Source organism: Mastacembelus armatus, chromosome 24 (genome assembly GCF_900324485.2).
Source record: "Mastacembelus armatus chromosome 24, fMasArm1.2, whole genome shotgun sequence".
In the NCBI taxonomy this organism is placed as follows: Eukaryota; Metazoa; Chordata; class Actinopteri; order Synbranchiformes; family Mastacembelidae; genus Mastacembelus; species Mastacembelus armatus.
In genome coordinates this window covers 14,201,164-14,218,335 of record NC_046656.1, presented here as the reverse complement: position 1 = coordinate 14,218,335, position 17,172 = coordinate 14,201,164, and the positions used below count along the sequence as shown (strand labels likewise).

The following is a 17,172-nucleotide window of genomic DNA, read 5'->3' as shown; positions in this document are numbered from 1 at the left end:
TATGTCATCTGTTTTCTATTTTGATGACAAACCCCATTTGGCTGCATTAAGCTATAACCTCTAGCAGGGTGTTGTTAAAAGGCAGCCCATTCTTTTCTAAAGCACTAGCGTTTGTGTTAGAATTACAAATTGAACCATATGTCACTTTCACATCAAAACAAAAGGTTCCACAGTCTGTAAGTGGAGCTTACATGGCCTAAATATCCCCATCTCAAACTTGCAAACTGCAGGAGCAATAAACATTCACCTGGTTGCATGTCCAAGATACTAAAAATTGTCATTTCAAGGTATATATGGAATAATACAGTGATGCACTTAAAAATGAGTGATCTCACCATTCTGCTATCTTACTGACACAGTATACATCTGTCCATCCATCCATCCATCTTCTATACCCGCTTTGTCCTGAACCAGGGTCAAGGGGATCTGCTGGAGCCTATCCCAGCTCGCTCTTGGGTGGAAGGCAGGGGTACACCCTGGACAGGTCACCAGTCCATCGCAGGGCCACATGTAGACAGACAAACTCACACACTCACACTCACTCCTATGGGCAATTTAGAGTCACCAATCAACCTGACATACATGTTTTTGGACTGTGGGAGCAAACCGGAGTACCTGGAGTAAACCCACGCAAGCACAGGGAGAACATGCAAACTCCACACAGAAAGACCTTCTTGCTGTGAGGCAACAGTAGTATACATCTGTCTCAAAGAATAATTGTTCTCTTTAGAAATCCTACCTTCATCTCACAATACATCTGGTATTGTTCTCTGCCACCACTAACAGCTTTGTTAAGCCACCAAACTTTCTTTGGCATGTTGTTTTTATTCGCCTAAACTGTAGCTCTGCACAATTAGTTTGAGGAAATGAGGTTTCCACATCTTTTGGTTTAGGCCTTAATCACTTACACAGCCATTTTGTGGGAATTACGTTATTGTGATGGCAGCAGTGCCAGGAATCGATTTGTTACAGATGCTCTCAGTTTGCATATTTGAGTGACAGAGTGAGTCTCTGTGGTTTGCCTTGCTGCAGCTCAGAAAGGTTTGAAGTGATTCTCGTTTTTTTCCTGTGTATGTCTCTCTGCCAGCTGTGAGGTTAGGAGGGTCGCCGTCCAGATACAAAAGCTTCTGTACCTCTGCCATTGTTCTCCTCTAGTGTTGTCACTGGGGACAGTAGCACTTCATCTAAATTAAGTGCAATTACAGCAGTAACAATTTGTTGTGTGACAGAAAAAGTTTAGAATTTGTTAATTGTTTCAATCGTTTATGAATCAAAATGCCATATGATTTCACACTGCAGCATCTTAGATGTGTTGATTTGCTCCTGGTCTCTTCTTGTGATTGTGATAAGCATTTTTTGACATTGTCTACACTAATTTGTTATTGGACCTGCACAACTAAATTTCAAACTAGGTCATAGGTCAGTATTACTAGTGGAATACTAGTAGTTTACTAGTTCGCTAACACTATGTTGTGTTGTGATTCCTGTAATGAGGCTAGGATATGGTAGGTAATGGGATCGTCTTCCCTTGGGCCCTGCGATTTGGAGACGAGCTGCAGTAGCTGCTCTAGTGGCCCAGGGCCTGGCCTGGCTCATTGCTTCGTGTGTTTGTATGACACACACCTCTTTTCCCAAACTACAGTACTGACTAATAAACACGTCCTGTGGTACATTACCAACTGTAGAGCACTATAGTTCAGTTATTGCTACAAGCAATAAGGACTTTGCAAAGGTACATGTGATGTACAAGTGTTTGTGCCTATGATTTAGAGTTTATATGTATGTTTGCACTGTGTATGCAAGGATGTTTCTACATGTGTAGACTGTTGATTCAGAGAGATGGTCAGTGGGTACACAGACCAGGAAAGAAATGGGAAAGTAGTAGGAAAATGTTAACATCTATGACACATAGTTCAGATGAACATATTCGCCCGAGGCCTCTCTTGTTCTATCCTTTTTCCTTTTCTTGTGATTTCCCAGTCAGGACCCTGAAGTTATTTTAATTACTTGTTTGAATTTTTCATGCTTCTTTGTACAGTATGTTCCTGCATGCTGTTTTTTTTTCATGCATATGTGAAGTCCTCACTTGGCACTGCGGTACACAGTATCCCGAGAGCCATTCACACTGGTTCCAGGACTCCAGGCTCTAGGTGTTGGCATGACACAGTGACCTTTCCTGGGCAAAGGCTTCCAACATCTGAGAGGGTGATATCAATGTCATTATTTCATAGCATGAAAGTGATTAAGCTTATTTCCCAAATGTCTTTCAGTAAGGTTTATAACCAGAAAGCAACATGCTGTGTGTCAGGTCATAGCTCACACTGGTGCTGTCAGGCAACGGCAAGATCCACTGCAAATGGTCAGTTTGAGTGTTTAGTGTTTTGTTAAGTTCTATACTTTAATGCACTGAACTCTATACATACTCTCTGAGGGTGGGGATTAGTACAGCTTGGCAGGCCTGGTTTTTATCCTAGAATAATTACACAGAGTGGTCAGGTATGCTTACCTGAAAAAAAAAAAAAACATACAGAAAGATAACAAATTAGCTTCAAATAGGAGCTTTACATAAGCTCTGATACATTAACACACATGCAATCACAGTCTACTGAGGTGACATGAGGCTACATATGGTACGTGTGTGCTGCACACATGCTGTTCAAGGCATGTTGCTGCGGCGACACAGTTATGGTGACTGTGCCTCCGCCGCCTCAGAGAGTGTCACCTGTGGTGACACCAGATGTTCAGGACTTAACCGTGTGTGTGTGTGTGTGTGTGTGTGTGTGCATGCATATAAATATATACATTACGTGTGTATGTGCATGTAATTAAACCTTAAAGTCATATCTTTTTTGGAGTTCACATATGGATCTATATTTGGTATGTGTGTGTGTAATGAGAAGATGCTTTCAAATTTAATGAGGTGTTACACTTCCTATTGCTTAAACGTCCCCCCTGCGTCATCTGCACATCCAGAAACAATTGCATTGTGTGTGTGTGTGTGTGGTTGTTTTTTTAATGTAGTAAAGGCATCACTAGGTGAGAGTAAATCAGATATCAGCCTACATTTGGTGCAATAAATGTTTATAGCATATGATTGTTTGGCCTGAAGGTGCCAACGGATGAAGCTTTTCAAGTATACTGCACATGGTGCGTTTGGTTTAAATGTAGCCGTCAGGTGTGTGTGACATGAAAGTCTATGAATCAATAACTTACAAAAAATGAAACTGCAAATGATACAGTAAGAATAACAAGCATGTGTAGAAACAAAAGTAAACTATCTGTTTGAAAATGAAAATAAAATCAGACTTACAAACACGCACGTATATACGCTACATACCCAAATGTTCCTGTCCCTGAAGCCCTTTTTACTCTGTATGCAAAATGCAGTATCATTAGCAGTACACAGCCAGACTTGTGTGGTTACAGGAGCGTTTTGAAGTAGTTAAGCAGGCATTGTTTGTGTGGGTGGGTTTGTGTGTTTGTGGCAGAGTATGGATGATTTCTGGGAGGCTGTCTACACTCTGCCCATCGTGTCTCTGTTGCTATGGTGATTGCTTTATCACCAAACCTGAACGTGCATTTGTGGATTTTGTGAATATGTTCACGTGAGATTTATTTAATGTATAACAACAGGTTTTAGCAAAACAGGTTGGCTATGGAGTCTTACAGGAGAACGCAGAACACTGCACTCATAAAATCCTGAAACTAGAGAAAATCAACTGCGTAGGCCAAGAGACTGAGGCTTTGATGATGTGTACAAATTGCATTTTGTAATTCAGCAAGAGGGTAATTGTTGGTTATGTGTGTATGTTTTACACACAGGCTAGGTGTTAATGTGTGTCTTAATTGTGCTGTCATGCAAATGTGTGTGTTCATGTCCATGCTGCTGTGGACTGCTGTTAGCCGAGAGACAGGCAGTGAAGGGGGATTAGATAAATCAACAGCTCCAGCTGCAACAGAGCTTAGGTAATAAGGCTCTAGCACTAACAGGCTAAATATAGAGACAACTGACTGACTGCCTGCCTGCCCACTAACTGCTACCTTCTAATACACACACATACATTTATGTAGATGGGTCTTCGGCCCTATGCCTATACTTATGGATTTGGAGCTAAACTAAACAAACAGGGTTAACATACATCCCCTGCTATTGGATCTCTATTAAAAACCTGTTTTTTTTATTGAGCTATGCGCATCTTTTTATAATTTGATATTATACTCAACATGTTGTGCCCTTCACTGTCAGACTGTCGAGTGAATAAAAGAAACTGCACTGCTAATTCATGGGCCAAAACAAGGCCTTTGTCCTTCCTCCTTTTGCATTACTTACATTTGGTTGCAGCTGCTTCTTCTCTTTTCTCCTCCTGTCATTGCTCCATAGTACTGGGGTTGTGTTTCAGGCTTTAACAGTCACTCTGTGACCTTCCCTGACACTCCTTAGCCCACATCATATGTTTAAGGCAGGGCACGTTAGGTAAATTTTGCTGCCACGTGGTACAGCGAGAGGAGATTTGACATAAGGCTGTCTAGAGGGTAAAGCACAGACAGGATTTGGGAGACGAAGGGGCAGTCGAGCATTTTGTGCCGTCTTCTTTGCTAGCATGCAAATGAACACACACTGACACACACACACACATACACAAAACCTTTGGGGACTGCCTGGTCTGACAGAACCATCCGTCACAACCTTAAGTGAGGTTATGTCTTTGAACAGCCTTTTAGAGCCTTGGACTGATTGGCAGCTCTGTCCTCCTTCTTCCTCAGGTTCAAACACACCTCAACCCTCTCCATAAACATTATCACTATGTTCTGTTTATCTATAGCCTTTTTTGATGTACGAGCACTGCATCGCGGCTTTAAGAGAAACAGTCTATTTGTCTTTCCCTTTGTCTTTCTCATAAGGTCCTCCAAGGCTCACCCTGGACCAGTTGTCCATATAAGTGATAACCCCATGGATGAGGGAAAGGTAAACCATCACATTTTTTGCCCGCACACTCACATAAAACAATTTGTTCTTTTGAGTTGACAGTATCTATGATTCTCACTGCCATATCAGCACAAAGTATCAGTATGTAATATTACACTGCTTACTTGGCATTTAATACCATTCATGGCCAAGTGAAGTACTGGCCCTCCACAGAGGTTAAATACCTGGGACTCACCAGCCAGTCAGAAATGAAGAAGCTTCTTGGATGAGCTTTGAAATTTCTTTCCTCAAGCAAATTTAGTTTGTAACTTTTAGCACTTTGACTGTTACAAATACAGCAATCCAACCTCAGCTGTCCTGGCACACATGGCTCAGAGCTTTGACTTTGTCATTTCTATTGCACGGTTAAAATTATGTCTAGTTGATCTGCATCAGTGACACCTTTTGAATTTTGAAGTACTGATACCAGGTTTGACATAAATAAGTCAGAATCAAAAAGCCTTAAACTTTATGTTTGGAGAAAAAAAAAACTTTTTGTGTTTTCTGTTATCATCCCTTATGGAGCATGGTGGGCAGGTTTCTCCCTGAGCCACTGTAGACTGCTTATACCTGACTTCCTTTCATGCTGTGACTGAATGTCAAATGTATTACTTCTTCTTCCGCCCATCATGGGGTCTATTCTCCTATCTGTCATCTCTCCTACCTATCTCACTGACTGCCTGTTGTTATTCCTCTCCAGCTTATAATTGGATTTGAGTCTGGGATCGTGGTCCTGTGGGATCTGAAATCAAAGAAGGCTGACTATCGCTACACTTACGATGAGGTAGGCAAATCTCCCATGTTTCCTTTTTGCTTTTCAGTAATTTCTCTTGCATACATGTATGAGCTACATACTATCTATTAATACATAAACCGTGCACATTAGAGTATTTTCCTAGAGAAGGCCTAAACTTTAGGTAGTTTATTACTGCTGAAATCACACAACATTGTGTGTGCATATCAATCACACATAATATAGATAAACACTCTCCTCTCAGAGTGAGTCTCCTTTCTTATCTGTGTTTTATAGCTGCTCATTGTACAAATAGAAAGAAGAGATTGGGAGATTGGAAAGGAGTAGGATTTTATATTTCCTGTTTCATCTAGGGTGGAAGGTGACACAACTCTTAACACAGGAAATAGCAGCTCTAATGTATTTAATGAAGAAAAAGCCAATGTTTTGATTTGCTAGGCAAGTTTTAAGTGCACTCACTAACTGGATTTGTGCTATTTAGATGCATAAGCTCCTTCAAAATAATTCATAATATCAGTTACTTATTTCCAAAGTAAGATTTATAAAAGCTATATCATTTCTCCAAATAAAATTTGTTCTGTTCAGCTAATGCTTCTGTTCTAACTAAAGAAAACATGTTCTTCACATTCAGTGTCAGTTTCAAAGATGAACAGTTTGTGAAATGCATCTTTTAATACTGTTATGATTTGGTGCCTCCAGAGTGAAGCTGCAAGCTTTGCACAGCGGTTTTGCTTGCATCTTATGATTGTAAAGAGGGCAACTTCATTTAGCAGAAAGTCGACTTTTTAAAGCACTGTGTCATGTGGCTTTATTGACCTCCCCAGAGGCAATGGTGTGTGTCTATAAATACAAGAAGACAACAACAATAAAATAGACACAGTGTGAGAGCTGCTCAGTTTCCCTGTGGACCTGGCATGTGTCAAACCCAGACGGTGCTTTGATAATTTAGTTAGACTCTGGTGTATGGAGAACACCTGTACTTCTCATAATACTATACATCACCTGTAATCATTACAGTTAATATCACCACCCTCAAATATCACTATCCAAGCTCTCTGTTAACTTATTTCTCCACAGCTGCTGCTCCTGTGTTTGGATGATTTCATGGTCTCTTATAAATGTCCTTACGTGTGTGACAGAGTGCCTTTTTTTTTTTTTTGGTTGTGTTAGAATTGGATATATATGTTTCTGTCATGTCTAAACATAGTCTGATTTTCCACAACCCATACCTCAAGACTCTTAAATGGAAACTGAAAATGACTATGAATAGGAGAGCTCATTCATAAACTTGTCATTGAGGTTTAAGCTAACTAAATGGCTGTGGGCACTCCGAGACACACACACGGTCATGCAGTGGTGTCTATAGCACTTAGAGCTAAGCCCCCTTTTTAAGATAATGAGATTATCTTACCACTCATGCTGGTGCTCACCTTGTGCTGTGGTGGTCTAAAAACGCTGAGGTATTAATAGTCACAGAAGACTACATAGACACAAAACAGAGTGGATTTTATATGTTTGGCATGGATGGATCTCTCTGTATTTATGTCTCTGGTTTTGCTCAGTCTCCCTCTCCCAGATAAGCTAATATCCTCCCACTGCTCTTAGGGCATTTCAGTCTCTAATACTGAATCTCCCAAGGGGACTCATCTCTTCTCTTCAAACCCCTACAGTTACATCTCTCTAGAGACCAGGGGTTGAGTGAGTGGGGAATTTCACTCAGTGCGAATTACACTAATGTCGTGAAACAGCCTGTAACACATAACCTTTCTGTCGTCTCTTCTGGAATGTCTTGGGGTTATTTCCCTGGCTAATATAGCCAAATGGCTTTCAGAGTCAGATACCTTAAAAGTTTCATTTGGCCTCAGACCAGCCTTCAAGGGCATCAAAGACAACCCTTTTGTTCTGCTGCGCTGCATTAGTAGTAAAATGTGGTTATTACTTCTACTTGACTTTTCTAATAGCATTGTTTTGGACAGTGGTGTGACCAGCACTAATTAAATGGACTTCAGAGTCATTGCTGTGGGGAATGAGCACACCAGGCCTTTGTGAGGGTTAGGGGTGGATGGCACTGACAAAAATAATACGATCTTGATGTCAGTGTATTATCGTATTCACAGAATTGTTTTCTTAATTTATGAATTGTTATAATTTCTAAGTTAGTAGATAGTCATCCGATTATGTTGATCACCGTAATATATTGTGCTTGAATTTCTTAGAAATATGAGGCTTTGTACTCGCTTGGCTTATCCTGTTATTTAAGCTCTACATCTCTTTACATCTGAATGGGCTCTTTAATTGTAATTCCTATAGATGCAACGAGGAACTTTTTTCTTCTGCTGATTAGTGGATTCTTCTCAGGTGATGCTTATTTACATGATATGCTGGTACTACTCTGAGTAATTGACCTGACCTGACGATGGCCTATTCAACCAACCGAAGCACTAAATTGAATATGACATTGTGCAGAATTTCTGGATCTTTACAGTTTTGATCATGTACACACAGCATTAATACTTTATGGTCTGTATATAATATGCAGTGAGATTTGCATACTTGGCAGCATACTTGCCTGTCTTAATTAGGAATGATGACAGAGACAGTGAACACTGAACTGCATAAATGTCCAAGATGGTTGCTATGGAAACATGGGTCTAATTTGATGTGAAACTATAGATGTTTTGCTTTACTAAGCTCAGTTCTGCCATTAAACATATATTTAGCATTAATTATGACGATTTTGAATGCAGAAATTAGTTGGTACAGTCGAAATTCATCATGAATGTGACATTTGCAAACAATGCTGCAGGGTGTAATAAAGTTTTACAACTATCAGCAAGCTATATCCTTTTTTTTTTTCTCCAGCTGTGTGCTTTTATTCAAACACTGCCTGGAAGCTTGCTGCCAAGTATCAAAGTTGTCGACTGAAATGAACAAGGAAGTTTTTCCTCTTCCTCTTTCAGCAGCAGAGTAAGCCAACAGACCATGCAGTGATGGATCCAGACTTATAAATAAGCATGTATTAAATCATATTTCAGTTTTGATGGAAATTTGTGCATATTTAAACTGACCAGCAGTCTGGTCTTGGATTTCAGAGGATAGAGATAAATGGTCTTTGTGAGTGATGCTGGCTCCTGTTTTCCTGACACACTTTGAACGATTCTTGCAAACTTTCTAACATAATGTCTGCAAGTAAGGTTCACATAAGGGGAATGTTGAAATTGTTTTGACTCAAATGAAGGCAGTTGTATTGTTAGTTATAGACCTTGTCAAACTGCAGAAATTTCAGCAAATCCCGCAACTTAGCCTGTTTCCCAGACAACAGGTTTTCTGAGTTCAGATATAAAGCGGATGCAATAAAACTTTTGTTTTTACAAGCTCTCAAAGAGCTGAAAGAGCATGACTTCCACTCTGTGTCTTTCAGTGGATTGTCTATTATTAGCTGTGGATCAGCAGTATGGGTTTCCAGTGAGTGGTAGCCAGAGAGCATCCGTCACCCCAGCCCTGTTCCACTCTGCTCTGTCTGACTCACCACCTTAGTCTGAGTCTGGCCCTGATGAATGGCCGATTTCACATCCAAATCGGAATTTCTAGTTCCCTCCTTCCCCTCCTTTATGTCTCCTGGAGACCATTGCTCACTCTGTGAATGCATGGAAGACTCTTTTTTATTTTTATGCTTTACCTTCAGAGGTCTGATCAGGGTCAAATCATGGAAAGGAACCAGCAGTTTGTCCCCAAAAGCCCAGTAACTCAGTTGAAGAACTTGTTGATTGCTTCTGGTTTCCAAAAAGTGTTTGCACTCACATACAGTATAAGCCTGCAGATTGTTTTGTTGAAATCAGCACCAAAACCACAGAAAACTGTGTTAAATGTTGGTTTTTATTTGCCCAGAAGCAAGCCACAATTCTCAGAGCTATTATTGAAGTCCAACAATAGCACAGTAAAAAGTGCAAACAAATTTCCACAGCCACTAAACATTAATTACTTCATTTCCAAGCAATTGATAAAAATATTAATCAGTTTTGGTTTTAGAGGAATTTGTGTTATTACCATATGTTAACACCAGCGCTCATATAGTAAACACCTGACAGTAAACAGATTAGTTGCACTTGTTATTCTAGGTGCACTATTTAGTGACTAAAGGTTAAATGTAGTCACAACCCACTAAGTGCAATGTGGATAACAGGAGACGAAGCTAAGCTGAATATCACAGATGCAACTCCCACACTTTTTCCTGCACACTGTGGCTTTCAGACGCTGCCTCATGCTGTCCAAACAAGCTCCTTTTCTTTGGCTTTATTTAGTAGCTGTGGCCATCGCACAGCAGCAGCAGGATCAATACATGTGTCTCCAAATTGAGAGTTGGTCTCACAATTTATGCATGTGGCACAGCAGCTGTAACTTCATTAATTATTGAAATCTGATATATCAGCAGTAGACTTTATGCAGTGAAATCATGCTGTGCTTAGGACGAGACCAGCAGCACTAAAGCTGTCACTGCAAAAGTGTCAAGTCAATTATAATAAGTTTTTCATTTTGCTTCCTTAATGCAGTATTTGCATTAGTACGTTACTGCAAGCGTGAAATGTATCTTATCATTCAAGTAAATAAAAATAAGGCAACAGAGAGTCAGCTTAATGAAAACACTACTCTTTGTACTCTTTCTACAGATATTGTAGTTGCCCCAGTGCAAGGATAGGTCTATTTTGATAATCAGATTTAACACCCAGTGCTTCGCACAGGCAAACCCAGGCCATTCCTAAAATTCATTTAAAGAGTTGCTTCATCAAAAAATAAATAGATAAAAATCCGAAATCACAGTATCTACTGTTTCCATTGGAGGAGATTTGTTTCTTCTGATGTAATAGTCTGATTCGTGGAAACCACCTCACCCATACCCAATCCTCCAAACTCACTGGACAAGTGCTTCTCACAAATCCCATTTAAACCCCTGTAAATGACAATACAGCTCCAGAAATTCCTGAGGTTCTCTTTTTGATAGACAGCTCAGCTGACTCTGTTTGATATGTTTGTGTGGCAATACCTCCCATCTGGTTGTCTAAGAAGATTAAGAGCAAATACTACAAATTATTTGCAGGCTCTATCTGACACAAGTCTGGCTTCATTAGGAAGTATCTTCTTTCCCCCTAAGACCTGTTGAGAATACAGACAGATGACTTAAGTATTCATAGCTGATGCGTCATTTGGCAAGACTGGTGCAATATGCATTAGTGAATAAAATATCGTTCATTATATGATGGTCAGTTTATTTTCCTAGCGTGATTCCTTACAATAAAGATAGTGAGGTGGTTACTTAACGTCTGGTCTGTAAAGTTGTGGAACAGATTTGTAATCCTACATCTTATTTACTGGATGGATTGCCATCAAATTTGATATAGGCAATAATAGTCACTAGATGTGGAATCACCTATTTTGGACCACCAGACATATGTTTAGTTATTAAACTGTTACAGTCCATCCCAGAGCTACAACAATGCAAGAGCACATTTTGCAGAGAAATATTAGCGACTGTCTTCAGGGGCATGGAGTTAAAGTTAGCCCAATAAGTTTCTTCATTTATCACTAGAAGGTTAAAAGTTCCCAGATCTAGCAAGAAAATTGCTGTTGACAACAGTGCTTAGGTTTGATATTATTACTAGCTTAGCATTTCTTACTTCATTTGTAATTGATGACAGTGGATCTTTTTTTTTTTTAAATATAGAAATCTTCACTTGTAAATTGAAGCTCACAGGGGTTTGTTCCTTTCAGGGTTCATAAAATAACCACATCACAAAACCAGAAACAGAATGGATTTCAAGTTCCAAATTAAAAATGGATTACTCTACAGAAATCGCTGTTGACATAAGTGCTTATTTTTGAAGATTCAGCCTTTTTTGTTTGACTGTTTTCCTAGAGCTGAATAGCCACTGTTATGAGAGCCTGTGTGTGTGGCACAATGCTGGCATAAGCAATTCTAATTAGGCCTGTGATATGCATGTTTGTGTAGTTTTTTTCTTTTTGTGACATATCTCATCATATCTTTGTTTTCATCTTATTAGTGTGTGCTCATGAGTGTGACTCTAATAAGTGCTGAGTGAATTCACTATTCCCCCAAAGACCAATCTGTGGAAACTGACCTAGTGTAATAAATCATGAAATTAGTGTTTTTAATTGGTATTGTGTGACATGATGAGTACCATGTGTTTCAATTAATCTGCTCATTTTCCAATTAAGCACAGTGCATTGTTCCCTATTGGAACTGTCACTGTGAACAATGCATTGATGGATCTCTAGAACTGTCTGTTGCTCTCAGTGCATCTCTGAATGGGTGTTTTTTGGAAAAGTATGCTCATGTTTAAAACTTCTGACATCTATCTATAAATAAAATAGGAAACCCTCAATGTGTCTAATTATAAGTACAGCTTATAGAGTCTGGGATAATTCACTAAATTGCTATAGAATTTTAGAAAGTCCGACATTTGTTCACACTGCATTCAGGACACATGCAGGCAACTGCACTCCAGTACATCACTTCTGACAACAAACCATTGACAAACTGCTGTACCGCTCCTTCTGGGCTGCCTTGTCCCTGTCACTTTGCCTACAAGGACACACATCCACCACCACCTTAAATGAGACACCTAAGCCATTATTCATCATGCCTCTAATTACATCCAAGAACCCAATTCTCGTAAACAGGAAATCAGGAAAGTCCACAGCCAAAGAACATTTATAAAAGGGATTATAGGTCTTAGAACCTCAGTCAGGTTTGACTTGGATGTGTTTGAGGGAGTGAGAAGGATTGAGTCATTAACTCTGTAATTAGATAACTTGAGTCTGTGTGTCTGTGCAGCATGATGTCACATAACCATTAAGCTCATAGTGACCTGGAGGAAATCTCACTAAAACAACAGGATGATGAGACTTTTGGAAATTGTCAGGGCTGTGCATCCAGAAACCTGCACAAACCTGATATATCAGCAACCTTTTTGGTTGGCTACAAACCCATTCCCCACAATTTCACTTTATTGTTTTCATCTTTGTGAGTTCAGAATCTGACCAAGCAAGACTATATAAAAGATGATACAAACTCCAAAATATATAAACATGATGCAGTTTATTCTGGGAAGAATAAAATTGGGATTCTTGTTGTGAGTGAATTACTAGTGATGCATGCGCGTGAGTTGACACTAGCTCCCAGTGCAGTAGAGTTAGCTATTTTCTGAAAAACCCAGCACATTCAGCATACTTGTCATGCAGCACTTTTTATGATTAATCGCACACTGAAGGCCAAATTGATATACACCCAAATAAATAGCAGCTGCAGTTAAAAGAGACTGACTTGACTGTGTGCTCACATTGTCTCTGACATTGTGGTAAATATTCATTTCCGATGAGCAATGTGAGATATGGAATAGCATTTAGGAAACAAGGCGACAAGGAAAACCTAGGGCACATTCACACTTTATCACTGAATGGAATTTTAGCCACGATTGTAAACTCATGAACAGTGGAAGATGGAAAAAAAAAAAAAAGTGCTGAAGCAGCCAGAAAGCATGACCAACAACACTGACCTGCCAACTAAGCTTTTAGGGAGAGACTTTTCAGAAAAGCCTTTAGCAAACACTGGCAATAATATAAGAGAATATGTCCAATCATATGTCCAAAATAATTTTCCTTGACAGAACAGAAGGCCTGTGATGGGACATATTGTCAGTCCTGCAGGTGTGGTGGTAAGAACATGCCCCTGAGTGAAAATTCTTGTGACAAGCCTTGTAAAACCGCTTTGAAAGCCTTTGTGAGCTTCACACAGCTTCGGTGCACATCATCATGTTTATTTAATGTCAAAGCTTTCGCTGAGTTTAATTATGAGCTATGAAAAGGGCATCAATAAGCAAGGTTGCCCTTTACTGGCATACTTTGTGATCTGTTTGTGTTTTCAGCAATTGCTTGTAAATCATCCTGATCCTGCAACAGCAACAGGATTGTTTAGATCAGTGGTTCCCTAATGGTGTGCCACGATGCAGGGGTGTGCCATGAAGCAAGTCCAGCTGTACCATGGGACTTTGTGACAGTGACATTGGAATTTTTGCCAAATATTCCAATGTCACCTCTCCCTCTTTTCAGTCCCATGAAGCTTAAAACTAAATGTTTACAGTGGTTAAAGGGTGATAACACAGTTTGTAGTAGATGAAGTTAGATGAATACAGGTGTGCCTTGAGATTTTGGCTTGCCCTCTGGTGTGGACACAAAAGGTTTAAAAAACACTGGTTTTATTTTCTCTTTTAAACTGTTTTGCTTACTTAAGGCCGACTCTTGGATTGGAAGCCTTGAATGCCTTTGTGTTGTCTAAAATCGTAATAAGTATCGTAAATCTGTGGTTTCTAATGATCTTTTTTGGACCTACTTCAATAATATTGAATGTAAGAGACATTTTTCCTAGAGTAAGGCTTTTTTATAAAATAAAATTCTTATAATTCTTATTCTTAATAAAACCTTCCTCTTGGCATCCCTTAATAAAATGACCATTTCCACTGTTCTCCACATTTAGCAGATAGGCAATATAAAAGCTTCTTCTTAATACATGCTTTCATGCCATAGGAAATGCTCTGAAATCAGTAACTGATCTCACTTTCACCATCTGTACAAGAGTACACTGTATGATCTAATCTTGAGTCACTGGCATTTAACCTACATATGAGCAGTAGGTACACTATGGCTGTAGCAATGCCAAAAGTAGACGGCGTCATATAATATTTCATCCTGCCGAACTACTGCCCTGCCACCAAACCTCCCTCACCTCCAGTGCTTCTTGTCTGTTGTTTCCTAGGCAATCCACTCAGTTGCTTGGCATCACGAGGGCAAACAGTTCATTTGCAGTCACTCAGACGGAACTCTGACCATATGGAACATCAGAGGACAGGGCAAGCCCATACAGACAATCACCCCGCACGGTAAGGACTGAAAAACACATACAGACACTCACTCACACACAGGCACACTGTGTCCGAGATCATGCCGTGGGGCAGACTTCAGAAATTCAGTAGCGGTCAAGACTAGTTCTACTACTGAGTTTCTGCTACTGAGCGGTTGCTGTGGTCAGTGTTGAAATAAAAGCATCCATCTCTTCAGGTTATCAAGAAAAAAAAAAATCACAGATTCGGTATACGGGTTACTTCTTCTAGCACAGCACAATACCAGTGTTTTCAGCTGCCTCTGTCCATCATGTGACCCACTCTATATTCATCAGAGCAATCCCTCATGAGTCTAACCCTACATAAGGCTCTTTTATTGTTTACTCATTACAATTAGAGAATTACAATTAGAGGAGTCAGTTCAATTATGTCCTGCCTCTGTTTGCTGTACTTTGTGCCCTCACATACATACATTAGGGCTGGTTTATTTCCTGCAGCATGTCTGTTCTTTTGAAGATGTGTTTTAATCCATACTCTTCTGTCCCCCACCAATGCAACTACTCATCCCGCTTTGACAGTTCACCCAGATGAAGGACCTGGAAGAAATAGTGTGTGAGCACAACAAATAGACAGAGAGCATCACACAGGGGAAGAAAAAGGCAACTGAAATGAAAGGAAAAAACTTCTAACCAGTTTCTCAAACTGGTTTTGTGTGTAGGGGGGGTGGCAGAAAGGATTTCAACACACAGGCTTTTTTTAATTAGTTGTTTCTCCCACTGGTGCATGCATAATTAGTTTGGTATTTAATGGGCAATTATGCAAATTCCTTTGACAGGTTTAAGTAAGGCTTATAAGTAGTCCTTTAATAGTCTTTCTAGATATCTATTATTTAGATGTACTTACACAAAGTAGTTCTTCATTATATAGACCTGCCTTGTATAACCTGTCTTTGGCATCAGTTTGGCTCTTCAGAAACACTAGTTAGGTATATTCAGCCACTTATCGTACATTCTGATAAGGTAACATGCATAGGTAGGCACATATATGATGGATGTGCACATTTCCATCACATGGACGTCATTTGTGACTCGAAGAGATGGATGCTATAAATCATCCATGATTGTCACACATTTGTCTTTCTCCTCTATGATGAATTGGCTTTTGTCTGGCTTGTTGTGCTCAGAGGTGATTTTAAGTGCAGCTTCTGGGGGAAAATCATAGTAGGAACAAGAAGAGAGAAGGTGAACAGGGAGTGAACTGGCAAACTAAAGTACAGTAACTTCTGTTTGTTCTATTTTAGGAAAACAGCCGAAGGACGGGAAGAAGCCAGAGCCTTGCAAACCCATTCTGAAAGTGGAGTACAAAACCACTAGAAATGGGTAGGGTCCGTCTCTCTTTCCGTCTTTCCAACACACATGCCTTGTGTATGAAAATGTTTAATCATACAGAGTGGTGGCTAGAGATATAGCCGGGTTATTTAAAGGGATTCAAATCTGTTGTTGAATCAACTTATAAATGTGCATGTGCCTTTGACAAGGAGCTACGCACGACTGTCAGTCCTGCAGAACCAATCATTTCTTGGCAATGTGCTTCTCTTATAATTTCCCATTAGGCTGTTATTTTTCCGTGTGTATCGGATCTATACCATGATATACTCGATGTAAGCAGATGAAATATCAAAGCCAGTGAAATATGCTTGTGTGTGTGTGTGTGTGTGTGTGTGTGTTCATTCCAGGGACCCCTTTATAATCCTGTCTGGTGGTCTGTCCTATGACACTGTGGGCCGGCGGCCTTGTCTGACAGTAATGCATGGGAAGAGTACTGCTGTGCTGGAGATGGATTATCCTATAGTAGACTTCCTCACACTCTGTGAGACTCCATACCCTAATGGTAAGTGTGTCTTTGTTGCACACGTCTGAGTGTTAAATTTAAATAGGACTTGTCGTCATGTCTTCCTCCCGTGAATGCATTAGACTCACGCAAACACACACACCTTTCTGTTTTTAATTATGTTGGATTGCTTGCCGCTGTGTTAGTGTGTTTCTGTAATAAATATGAAATTTCCCATGAGGAAGGATCCTATTTCGGTTTCATTATCCAATACACAGAATATTACATTTTCAATTCATCTCTTTGTACACAATAGCCTTCCATCTAAATTATAATCTTACTTTCTAAGGAGTCAACATTGAAAACAAGTCAGAATAGAGGTGAGTGGTATGGGATCCTGTATGTATGCAGTCCGGTACGTAAACTGGTACAACCTTCTCTGGCATATATACAGCTTCAGTAAGGGTCAGCTAGTTATGTAACAATGATGACTTCATTATGTCACTGGCAACCTGATGTCACCACCTTCCCATTTCATCTTGTAATGGACATTGCCGGGTCTTTGGATTGCACAATATGTCTCTGGCTCTGTGTGTGTGTGTGTGTGTGTGTGTATGTGTGTGTGTGTGCATGCACATGCCTAAATCAGTGTTAAGGGGCTTGATAATCCATGATGATGTGGCCGCCGAGCTGATGATGCAGTGTGCCTG

The 17,172-nt window shown here is 39.9% G+C and overlaps 1 protein-coding gene across 5 annotated transcripts in view; it reads left to right on the top strand.

The window, feature by feature from the left end:
* Nucleotides 1-17,172, top strand: part of stxbp5a (syntaxin binding protein 5a (tomosyn)) — a 74,879-nt gene that overhangs the window by 39,469 nt on the left and 18,238 nt on the right. For all 5 annotated transcript variants that reach the window (XM_026319155.1, XM_026319154.1, XM_026319158.1 and 2 more), the window contains 5 exons: nucleotides 4,903-4,966; nucleotides 5,667-5,750; nucleotides 14,548-14,671; nucleotides 15,933-16,011; nucleotides 16,368-16,522. In XM_026319155.1, coding sequence (XP_026174940.1) covers nucleotides 4,903-4,966; nucleotides 5,667-5,750; nucleotides 14,548-14,671; nucleotides 15,933-16,011; nucleotides 16,368-16,522 — 506 coding nt within the window. The remainder of the gene's footprint in view (nucleotides 1-4,902; nucleotides 4,967-5,666; nucleotides 5,751-14,547; nucleotides 14,672-15,932; nucleotides 16,012-16,367; nucleotides 16,523-17,172) is intronic.